General features: G+C 40.8%; 1 protein-coding gene across 1 annotated transcript in view; it reads right to left on the reverse strand.

Annotated features, from left to right (window-relative positions):
• The window catches only part of STX12 (syntaxin 12), a 36,305-nt gene that overhangs the window by 3,415 nt on the left and 20,478 nt on the right, over window positions 1-12,412 (reverse strand). Inside the window, exons 4-7 of the mRNA XM_039232381.1 lie at window positions 11,360-11,497; window positions 7,093-7,136; window positions 5,409-5,514; window positions 1,141-1,213 (exon numbers count right to left, since the gene is read on the reverse strand). Of these exons, the coding sequence (XP_039088312.1) occupies window positions 1,141-1,213; window positions 5,409-5,514; window positions 7,093-7,136; window positions 11,360-11,497 (361 nt within the window). The remainder of the gene's footprint in view (window positions 1-1,140; window positions 1,214-5,408; window positions 5,515-7,092; window positions 7,137-11,359; window positions 11,498-12,412) is intronic.

The raw sequence follows: 12,412 nt of genomic DNA on the forward strand, positions 1-12,412 counted from the left end.
AAGCAAATGGGGTAGGAGGTTACAAAGGAATTCCTTGTAGTCTTTTTATTTTTGCAACTTTTCTAAACTTGATTTCCAAATAAAGCTTAAAAAAAAGAGTTACTAATCCCAAAATTGTGCAAGTTTCTGGAGATTAAAGCTGGTAAGCTAACAGCTATTTCCCTAAATGGTTGAAGACTTATTAGTAAGAGGCTATGGCAAGTGAAGTGAGTACTTATGGGGATCTCACTTTATTTTTATTATTTTTTTAATGTTTATTTATTTTTGAGAGAGAGAAAGAGCAAGCATGAGTCGGGGAGAGGCAGACAGGGAGGGAGACACAGAATGTGAAACAGGCTCCAGGCTCTGAGCTGTCAGTGCAGAGCCTGGCGCAGGGCTCGAACTCACGAACTGGGAGATCGTGACCTGAGCTGAAGTCAGATACTAACTGAATAAGCCACCCAAGTGCCCCATGGGGGCCTCATTTTGGCATCTACATTTGACAATATAAGAAAAGGGCTAAGAAAAGGAATTTAATAATTTTTATTATTTATTCAAAAATATTATTTATTTAAAATTATTTAAAAAGTATTATTTATTAGGAGTTTTTTTAACATTTATTCATTTTTGAGAGACAGAGTAAGACAGAGTGCGAGCAGGAGAGGGGCAGAGAGAGAGAGAGGGAGACATAGAACCTGAAGCAGGCTCAAGGCTCTGAGCTGTTGGCATAGAGCCCAACGCAGGGCTCAAACTCATGAACCATGAGATCATTACCTGAGCTGAAGTTGAACGCCCAACCAACTGAGCCACCCAAGTGCCCCAAACTTAATAATTTTTTTTTAAATTTTTTAGTGTTTATTTATTTTTGAGAGAGAGAGACAGGTATGAGTGGGGGAGGGCAGAGAGAGAAGGAGATAGAATCTGAAGCAGGCTCCAGGTTCTGGGCTGTCTGCGTAGAGCCAGATGTGGGGCTTGAACTCATGAACCATAAGATCATGACCTGAGCCGAAGTCGGACACTTAACCAACTGAACCACCCAGGCGCCCCCAAACTTAATTTTTAAACGGCATTCCTAAATTCCTAAGACACGTCTGACTGACTTCCTCATACACAAATACTACTATCAACTCACTTTACGGCAAAGATATTAATGATACATACCAATTAGATCACCTTGATCATGGATCATCATGGCCAAATCTTTAAATATCTGATTGACATCCAAAATGTCAGCCTAAGGAACACAAAAAATAATTAGCATTAGGCAATATGTTAGACAATTCAGTTCCTCTACTTAGCTAGACTTTTGGCTATACACATAACACATGTGTTTCTAAGACTTATAAATCAGGCTTTCTCCACAAACTGAACATGAAAATAATGTTAATTAACATTTACCGAATGCCTACCATGTGCCAAGAACTATACCAGGTAGGTAATTCAGCACAGACTCTTAGAGCCTGATTGTCAGCTAGAGAGGACCCACAGTCTTGCTGTGTGAATTAACCCTCCACAGGCTTATACCATCTTGGGCCAGCCCCTCTAACATGGGGGTAATGATGGTACTCCTCTCGTACTAAAGCACAGAAGTACTAAGTAATTGATATATTTAAAGTTCTTAGAACTGAGTGATAAGCACTTCACAAGTGTTAGCTATTATCAATCATTACTTAGTTGGTACTCATGACAACAAAATGAAACATGTATTACCCCCATTGTACAGAAGAGAAAACTGGGGCTCAGAGAGGTTTGATGACTTGTCCCAAGGTCTCAAAGATTAGCTAGTGGCAGAGCCGAGAGTGAAAAGTTCATGATATTTTCATTATGTTACTATGCCTCTATGATATTTACATTAACCATTCAGTAACTGTATGAAGTCAAGTATCATTGATAATGAGGCTCAGAGAGGTTATATAACTGGTTACAAAGCTTGTCAGTGAGGATACTAACTATTGCAGCCAGAACATCTCTACAGCCTATACTCTTTTATTTTTCTTTTAAGAAGGCTCCACGGAGACAAGTATGGAACCTATCGCGAGTCTTGAACTCATGACCCTGAGAACAAGAACTGAGAGGAGATCAAGAGTCGGATGCCTACCCAACTGAGCCATCCAGGTGCTCCAAGCCCATCCTCTTTCCATTGCAATATACTGTTTCTCAGAATGCCACAATAAAAAACAATGCCTTGAAAGCCATGACTTCCTAATCATAGGTTAGCAAGACTAGTTCTTACCAGCACTTCAAAACCTCAATTACATGCTAAGAGTCTACTATAGTTGGGACAGTCTGCTAGTTGCTGTAGATACAAAAAGGCTTACTAGCTAGTTGGGGTGGAGTGGCGGGGGGTGGGATCAGTACTTTTCTTATAAGTCATTATATGGGAAGTGACTAATAAATAGTATAGTAAGGAATGCAGAGAAAGGCTTGCAGAAGAGGTAGGACTTGGGTTGTACCTTAAAGCAAAAGAGAAAATATATAAACAAAAAGTTAACAGTTAAAGAGCAAAGACCCAGTTTGGTTACAATACAGGTATGCAATTGTGATTTCTAATAAGAAGTATATATTTAGTCTTCACCCTGTTCCTGGAGCAGAGCTGCTAAAACCCTTGAAATTTCCTGAGTGATAAGAGAGACAAAATTCTCATTCAACCACACCTGAGCTTATGTTAAGAACAAGGCTGTTAGAAAGCCCCTCCGGATGGGGGCTGGGTGCCAGGGGAACCAACCTTGTCAGAGGGGCTGGAGGTTGACTCAACTACCAACAGCCAATGATTTAATCAATCTTGCCTACACAATGAAGCCTCTCCATAAAAATACTAAATGGCAGGTCTGAGTACGCTTCTGGGTTGGTGAGCACGGAGGTCCTGGGAGAATGGTGCATGCGGAGCATGTGGTGCATGCGGAGTGGGCACAGAAGCTCCTCACCCCTTGCCCTGTGTCTTTCTTCATTGGGCTACTCCTGAGTTGTAACCTTTTATAATAAACTAGTAGCCTAGTAAATAAACTGTTTTCGCAAGCTCTAAGCTGCTCTAGCAAATTAATCAAAGCCAAGGTCCTGAGAACCTCCAATTAATAGCCTGCCAGTCAGAAGCACAGGTAACAGCCTAGACTTACAACTGGCTTCCCAAGTTGTGGGGAGGGTGCAGTCTTGTGGGACTGAGCCCTTAACCTATGGGATCTGATGCTAACTCCAAGAAGATAGTGTAAGAATTGGGTTAAATTGTAAAACACCCAGCTGGTGTCACAAAATTGCTTAATGTGGATAAAGCCCACATGTTTGGTGGCCACAAATGTTGGAAGTGCAGTGTGAGAGTCGAGGAGACACAATAGTGTGCTGTTTTTCTGTTAGGAAGGGTTTGTGGGGCACCTGGTGGTTTGGTCAGTTAAGTGTCCAACTTTGGCTCAGGTCACGATCTCATGGTTCATGGGTTTGAGTCCCACACTGGGCCAGCGCTGATGGTGTAAAGCCTGCTTGGGATTCTCTTTCTCTCCCTCTCTCTCTGCCCCTCCCCAACTTGTGCATGCGTGTGCACGTGCTGTTTCTCTCAAAATAAATAAATAAACTTAAAAGAAGAAAAAAAGAATAGGGTTTGTATAGAAGATGTAGGAAATGACTGGAGAGGGAAATCCAGCCCCAGGTAAGGCATTTGGACTTAATGCTGCTGAATTTGTGAAGTGCCTGCTATGTTTCTGACATCCACCACCTTACACTCCTTTCCTTAGCTCCATGTCTCACTCTTCTCTCTGCTAGGACAGTATTTCTAATGTCAGAGAACCAAGGTAATAATTAGTTGCAGTAGGTGAAAAAGAGGAAAAAGAGAATATCATTAAAATTAAAAAATTAAAATTAATAAAAATTAAAAAATATATATATGGGGTGCCTGGGTGGCTCAGTCAGTTAAGCATCCAACTTCAGCTCAGGTCATGATCTCACCATTCATGAGTTTGAGCCCTGTGTCAGGCTCTGTGCTGACAGCTCAGAGTCCAGAGCCTGCTATGGATTCTGTGTCTTCCTCTCTCTGCCCCTCCCCCCCTCAAAAATACATATTTAAAAAAAATATATAAATATATAAAAATATATATCTATATAATACAGGAGCGCCTGGGTGGCTCAGTTGGTTGGACATCCAATTTTGGCTCAGGTCATGATCTCTTAGTTTGTAAGTTAGAGCCCCACATTGGGCTCTCTGCTGTCAGCCCAGAGCCTGCTTCAGATCCTCTGTCTGTCTGTCTATCTGTCTCTCTCTCTCTTCCCCTTCCCTGCTCATGCTCTCTCTCTCTCAAAAATAAATAATCATTTAAAAAAAATAAAGAAAAACAGACACCAATGGTCTCTAGGGCAGTGAGTCTCTACCTTGAAGGTACATTATCATCACCTGGGAGGTTTAAAAAAAAAAATCCACACCCAGGGCCTCTTGTGGATATTTGTCCCTTTTTAATATACAAAAAATAGGAATTACATACAATTGAAACTAATAGTTGGTGGGTAAGGGAGGACAGCTGGGCATTTGGGGAAAAAAAAAATCTCCAAGTGACTCTAAGGTACAGTCAGATGAAGGTCATGGAGGAGCTCCAAGTTTCTCCTCTCTACGGCCCCCCTCCTGCCCCTGCCCCAAGGATGGCAGTATTATAGCCACATGGAGAAGAAAAATATTTAAATTTAAGAATATACTGGTCATGGCGTGCTTGGGTGGCTCAGCTGGTTGAGCATCTGACTTCGGCTCTGATCATGATCTCGCAGTTCACACGAGTTCGAACCCCATGTCGGACTCTCTGCTGCCAGTGTGGAGACTGCTTCAGATCTCTGTCCCTCTTCCTCTCTGCCCCTCCCCTGCTTGTGCTCGCTCTCTCTCAAAAATAAATAAACATTAAAAAAAAAAAAAAGGAATATACTGGTCACTATATAAAGTTAACCTGAAAATCAGGTAAGAAAGGCCTCAAGACCTTTCCTTCAACCCCCACCTCAAAAGCTATTCCTGTTTCTCTGCATTGAACCCATATCCACAACTTGGGACCAGACTTTGGGAGGCATAAAAATTAAGCAAACTTTTCAGCCTGCTTTTATTCTGAGCTACTCAGACTAAGCAAAGGGGCTCTCTCCATAGAATCCTACCTGATGGAGAAGTTGGCACTGAGGTCTAGGGGCCAGTATTAACGAGCAATAAAATATATGTTTGCCGTGCTCTGTTCTTCGTGCATATTCTCGTGGACACCAAGTAAGATATGGTAATTGAAGAAAGGACTGGAATCTTGGGCAACATGGCCAGTACCATCCTAAGAGTAGTCTAAATTCACCATGATTACATTGAGATATAATATAAAATCACATAAGGACGAATTTCTTGCTTTTTCATAATCACTGAGAGAAAATCTAGGTGAGTTAGAGTGCAGATACATGGAGTCAAACAAAAAACACAACCTGGCTCTCACCTCCAGCTGCCGAATTGCTGTTTCTCTCTCTTTAATAAGTTCCAGATCCTGTTCGGTGATGGCCACCTCATCCTCCTGGCTCTGCATCTGGTTCCACTCCTCATGGCTGCAAGGAGACAAGCACATCAGCTGATTCCTCCTAAAGTGTGCATGAGAGACCTACATCATGTCTACTACCAGCAGAGCCTATCCAAACACGTCACCAGGGCTTCACACTCCTCTGGTATCAAGACAAAAAAGTCCTTGAGGGCCACATTCTTCCTATCTGGAGGCAAAGAGTTGATAACACCAAGAAAACAAGTCTCAGCTTCCATGGGCAAAACAGAGATGAAGCAGGATTATAAGGCATGGGACTCCTTGCTGTTCTGCAGTTAGAGGTACACAGGCTACAATCCTGCTAGGGCTTCTAGACATGGAAAGCAGACAGAGGCTTGAAGTCAGTGAAGCATACTGGCCCATCCTCTCTACAGCACTCTCAAAGTGCAAGCTCTGTTGGTCTCCTGGGTACTAAATGGGTGGAGGAGAGCAGGCTAAGTGATCTGTCAGTGCTTCTCCAATTAGTCTAACAAAATCACATCCTCTGGTTTGCAGAACATTCCTTGAGGTTATGCTTTGGGTTAAATGCCTCTTCAAAGAAAACTGAAGTAAAAAGCTAGTGAAATGTTTTAACTCTTTCTTCTTTTCAGGTACCATATTTAGAAAAAAGGCAAACTACATATTATACGAGACATAAAACACTTTGGAAATGCAGTATTAAGGGTTTTTCCAATAGCACGCATAAATCAGACATCATCTCCACTGTATTTAAAGAGTTTTCTCCATGCACTAGAGATACAAAAGTGAATTACTTAAAAAAAAAATTTTTTTTTAACATTTTATTTATTTCTAGGAGAGAGAGAGAGACAGCGTGAGCAGGGGAGGGTCAGAGAGAGAGGGAGTGACAGACTGAAACAGGCTCCAGGCTCTGAGCTGGCAGTCAGCACAGAGCCCGACGCGGGGCTCGAACCCACGACCCACGAGATCATGACCTAAGCAAAAGTCGGACGCTTAACCGACTGAGCCACCCAGGCGCCCCGATACAAAACTGAATTAAAACAGATTCCACCAGGCACATCTTTGAGGCGCTCACAGTGTAGTGGGGAGAGACAAATATGTGTCTATGACAGAGCATTTTTAAGTTCTGAATTAATACCACAAATACCTTTCTATGCAATTAGTTAATTCAGTTTGGAGAAGCGAAAAAAGAAGATGTCTTTCAGATGCGAATTGTTTCCTTTTTTCTTGTACTGCTCCTAAAAGAATGAGTTGCTTCCGTGTTAGAGATGGGTAAACAGAGACCCAAGAACTTTGAAAAACTTAAATCTGAATTAGAGGTAAAATCTGAACCTGTACATTCGTGTATTCATTCTTACTCCTAGGGAGGCCAAGTTCTCTTCCCACCACAAAGACATCAGGGATTTCTTTGGCTTTTTTATTCACTTTGAAATTATTCCTTCCCTAATTCAAAGATCTTAGAAAAGCCCATGGTTTTGACTTTTTATTTGGTGGATTATAAGTTACCCACCCCATGTCCGTCTCCCTTTATTTTTCCTTCTTTTCTGTATTGATTTTTAAAATGAGATGTAAGTAAAAAGTACAGAATCCCATCTCCACCAGCCAGCAAGCTGTATGGATAATTCCTTACCCATCAAATGAGACGAGCTGCTCCTCTCTGTGCCTCTCCTCCGCCTAGAAAGCAGATGGCATTATTGCTGCTGTTATCCAGAAATATGTCACAGACAGACACACAAAACTTCCTTTGCTACGGTATAAAGAAGCAACATCCCTTGGATCCAACAAGATCTGTACGATGGCACAGGGCTCTGGAATCCGTCTCGACTAGGAAATGGGTGTGAAGTAGCTGAAAGCAAATCTGGGCTCAGAACGGCATCCCTACTGATCAGGACAGAGAGAACATGGGTAGGAGAGAGGAGTAAACAGTAATAGTGATAACCTATCTTACAATCCATACGGAGGCAGAATAAGGAAAGAGTTGAAAAGTTTTCAACTTGAAAACAAGGAAACAAACTTTCAGAACATGTAAAAAATGTTTTAAATGGACATTTATGGCACATCAGGCACTAAAAGTGGCAGACTCAGTTCAAAAATCCGTCTAAGGCACATATTAAAAACAAGTTAAGAAAAATTTTAAAAGAGCAATCTATTCCCATTTTTAAAAGCTTCCCTTTTTACAGTAGCAATAATTAAAAGAACAAGTGAAATGGAGACAATTTCAAAATTCGACCCACCCAGAGGAACACTGTGAGGTGTTTTTGTTGTTTTTAAATTTTCACTCTTTCCCCAGATCAAGAAACAAAACATTGTCAGCGTCCTGTCCTCAAGCCAACCTATGTGCCCCTCTGCAATTACAGCCCTCTCCCTGCTCTTAAGGTAATACTGTCCTGACTTTATGATGATCATTTTCTTATATTTTTAATATAGTGATATGTATCCATATTTAATATCATTTTACCTGATTTTGAACTTCACATGAATGGAGTTACAATTTGTATTCTTTCACGCTTTGACCGGATCATACCAGATTGGGCCAGAGCCATCTGGATGCTGAATGTCACTATTGTTCATACATTTTCTTACTTAGCTATGTGACAGTATTGTATGTTAACATACCATAAGCATTTATCTCTTCTACTACAGATGAACATTTGGAGATTTCCAATTTTTGACTGCTACAAAAAATGCTGCTATAAAAGCTTTCTGGAGTCTCTAATAATTTTTAAGTGTAATATAGGATCCTGAGATCAAAAAGTCTGAGAAACTAGTGTTCTATTGGGTTGTATCTTTTTCATATTGACTCAGGAATTTTTCTTTCTTTTTTTTTTTTTTAATGTTTTATTTATTCCTGAGAGAGAGAGAGATGCGTGAGCAGGGGAGGGTCAGAGAGAGAGGGAGACACAGAATCCAATACAGGCTCCAGGCTCTGAGCTGTCAGCACAGAGCCCAATGCAGGGCTCAAAACCACGAACCGTGTGGGGCGCCTGGGTGGCTTAGTCGGTTAAGCGTCCGACTTTCGCTTAGGTCATGATCTCGCGGTTCGTGGGTTCGAGCCCCGCGTCGGGCTCTGTGCTGACTGCCAGCTCAGAGCCTGGAGCCTGTTTCAGTCTGTGACTCCCTCTCTCTCTGACCCTCCCCTGCTCACGCTGTCTCTCTCTCTCTCTCCTAGAAATAAAAAAAAAAAAAAAAAAAAAAAAAACAAAAACCACGAACCGTGAGATCATGATCTGAGCCGAGGTCGGATGCCTAAGTGACTGAGCCACCCAGGCGCCCCTGAGCACACAGGAATTTTTTCTATATTCTGGTTACTACTCGTCCCTTGTCAGTTATACATATAATAGTATCTTCTCCCTGTTTGTGATTTATCTTTTTACATATTTACCACTTTCTTTGCTCTTCATTTCTTTCTGCTTTCCCGACTTCCCTTCTGATCTTCCCTGAGATTGCCCTCCTTTGGCCTAAAGTACATTTTTTAGAATGTTCTTAAGTAAGGTATGCTGAGAGCTAACTCACTTTTGACTAAAAAATGTCTTTAATCAGCCCTTATTCTGGATATCTATTTTCATGGGGTTTAGAATCCTAGGTAGGCAGTTACTGTCCTTTACGACATTAAAGACAGCCCTCGACTGGCTTCCACTGTTGATATTGAGAAATCAACTGCCAATCCAACTATTAAATCTTTGAAGGTATTCTATTGTTTCCCTGACTATTTTTATAATTTTCTTTGGAGGTTTTTTTTTAATAATTTTATTTATTTCTAGGAGAGAGAGAGAGAGACAGCGTGAGCAGGGGAGGGTCAGAGAGAGAGGGAGACACAGACTCTGAAATAGGCTCCAGGCTCTGAGCTGGCAGTCAGCACAGAGCCCAACGCGGGGCCCGAACCCACAAACCGCGAGATCATGACCTAAGTGAAAATCGGACGCTTAACCGACTAAACCACCCAGGCGCCCCTCTTTGGAGTTTTGAAGTTTCTCTCTAATGTAGCTAGATGAAAATCTTTTCTTTATTCTTTTTGAGATTTGTTTGGCATTTTGAAACTGCAGATTAGTGCCTCTCATAAGCTCTAAAATATTACCAGCCATCATCTCTTCAAGTATCACCTCTGTTCTGTTTGCTCCACTCTTATTCTGAAGCTCCAATTAAAACCAGGATAGATCCTTCACTTCATTCTCCGTTTCTCATAATCTTTCTTCCTATTTAACTTCTCAACCCCGACCTACATGCAGATACATAACATCGTAAGACAGAAAATATTTTCTATTTTCTAGTTAAATCAGCCATCAAGTTTTTAGTTTCCGTATTTTTCAATTCTAGAAAATATTTTGACTCTTTTCCAAAGTTTTTTATAGTTTCCTGCTTGCTGTAGATGTTTTCAAGATTCTCTTTTATTTTGGGGCGCTGGGTGGTTTAGTTGGTTAAGCGTCCAACTTACGCTCAGGTCATGATCTCATAGTTCGTGGGTTTGAGTCCCGCATTGGGCACTGTGCTGACAGTTCGGAACCTGGAGCCTGCTTCGGATTCTGTGTCTCCCTCTCTCTCTGCCCCTCCCTTACTCGTGTTCTGTCTCTTTCTCTCAAAACGAAAGAGAAACATTCGAAAAATAAAATAAAAATGACTTCAAAAAGATTTTATTTCTTTAAACACAATAAGTACAGTTGTCTTCTAATTCTAATATATGAAGTCTTTGTAGGTCTATTTCACCTCACTGTTGTTCCCAATACTTCTTGTTCAGAGTTCTTTCTTTGTGTATTTGGTTATTTTTAACGCTGTGCTGCTCATGCTTCAAAAATTGTTTCAGGGTATTCTTTCAGGACTAGGATAAAAGTGTCTAACAAGATAGGATTTGTATTTGCTTCTGCCTGGCACCTAAGTACTCTACCAGTCCAGAACTACTCAAAGCTTGAGGCTTTGGGGCCATTCATGCAGTATGAATTTGGGCAGTAAATTTGCCTCAAGGTTCCTTTGTGGTACAACACATTGTCTGGAGTTCCCTTCTCTCCCGCTGTCCTCCACTACCTGCTCAGCTCAGTGCTAATGCAATCTTTTTGTGGAAAAGAAGGCTTACTTTTGGCGTACCCATCCCTAAAAGGATATAGCATTTTAGGGTCCAGTTTAATTGGGAGTAGCACCTTCTTTTAGATTCTCTACCTTGTGTGGACTCTGCATTTTGACTTTTGTTCCCCCTCATGCCATAAAAACATCAAAATTAAAGTTCAAGTCTGTCCTCAGTAAATGTACTCCATGCAAAAGCAGTTTCAGTGCTTGGCTTACCTCTCTATGGATTCTCACCTTCTCTTAGATTTTGACCTTAATATTTTCATGGCTCTTTTATACTTCTGATGAAATTTAGTATTAGTTCATTTCAAAGAGAGGTCCAGTCCAAACAACCTAGCCTGTTATATTCTAGAAAAGAGGTTGGTTCATTGTTTTTCTTTTTTTAAGTCTTTAACTTAAGACAAATGTAATAAAAAAGAAAATATATGCAATTCTACCTGTCACTTTTTCGAATCTTTGTGCATATTCCTTTCTAGTCTTTGGCCACATGCATACATAGTTTATTTTATTTTTTATTTCATTTTTTACTGGAAGTGGGCTCCTCACCCAATGTGGGGCTTGAACTCATGATCTGGAGATTGAGAGTCACATGCTCTACTGACTGATCCAGCCAGGCGCACTGCATACATATTTTTTATATAGGTTGTACCAACCTGGAATTTTCACAACAGCTAATGTCTCTGTTTATTATCACTGAGGTGTGTGGTGTGGGAGGGATAATAAACAAAAGCTAATGGTCAAAATGGTCAGAGTTAGGAGGGGAAAGAAAAAAAAAACCATCCAGTAACATGGGAAAGAATGTCACAAAACTGCAGAGGTCTTCTTTGGGGGAATAAACTTACCGAGAGACGAGACCCAGCTCTTGCTCTGGCAATACTCTCCTTTTCCTTTTCAGACACCCTTCTCTGCACAGCCTGGAAGTTATTTAAGGCTGCAGAGAAGTCATTCATGAGGCGTTCTTTCTGAAGTTTCTGCTGCCGCTAAGGAGATAAATAAGGACTTGAAATTTCACATGAACCTTGAATAATTTGGTTTTAATTCCCATTAAAAGCAAAAGTATTCCCCCTAAAGATTTCTAACCAAAAAAAAAAATTACTATAAACTAAGCTCTTCCTTAAATTAATAACGTTCTTCGCTAATTTAAATCCCTCATTAATACCATAGGCCAAGTCCGAATTTTTCTTCTTTCATTCTGACAAACCTGGAAACCTGGAAATGACACACATGTCATTTACCTTGTAAGGTAATCTCAGAGGGAACTGCAATTGAGAATTTTGGTTCCCTGGAGAATCTAAAAGCAGAATAAATAACTTTAGGCTCAGAATGAACCCCAAAGAGATTATTTTATGTTAAAATGTTAAAACTATTCATCTATATGGAGTTCATAGCTTCCCCCAAACTGTAGAATCAGTTTCCTTTATATTGTAGTGAGGCTTAAAATCTTTGAGAATCTGAAAACCACCTTATTACAGGCTCTTTTTGCTAAGCTTACTGATTCTATGTCTCAAAAAACACACTGAGAGGGCCTGCTATGTGCTGAGAACACAGAAGCGAAAACTCATCACTGACCTCAAACAGCTTACCATCTACTTACAGAGAAAGGATACAGACACACACGTTACAACTCATTATAACTTCTGTAACCAATTAGTACTATAGGAGTTTAGAGGCAGGTATAATCAGTAAGAACTCAAGTGGCCAAAGAGGGCCTCAAGAGAAGGAAGAGAAAGGTCTGAATAAGTCGATGATAAGGTAAGGTAATCCAGGTAAGAGAACAGGGTGAGCAAAGGCACGGCAGTAAAAACTTGAAGAGGATTTACAAGGAGATAGTTTGGCTAGAACCAAAGGTTTCTTCATGAGAATAGCTAAAACCCAGAACTGGGAAGACAGGGAAG

Source organism: Hyaena hyaena, unplaced genomic scaffold (genome assembly GCF_003009895.1).
Source record: "Hyaena hyaena isolate Hyena2069 unplaced genomic scaffold, ASM300989v1 scaffold_3, whole genome shotgun sequence".
NCBI lineage: Eukaryota > Metazoa > Chordata > Mammalia > Carnivora > Hyaenidae > Hyaena > Hyaena hyaena.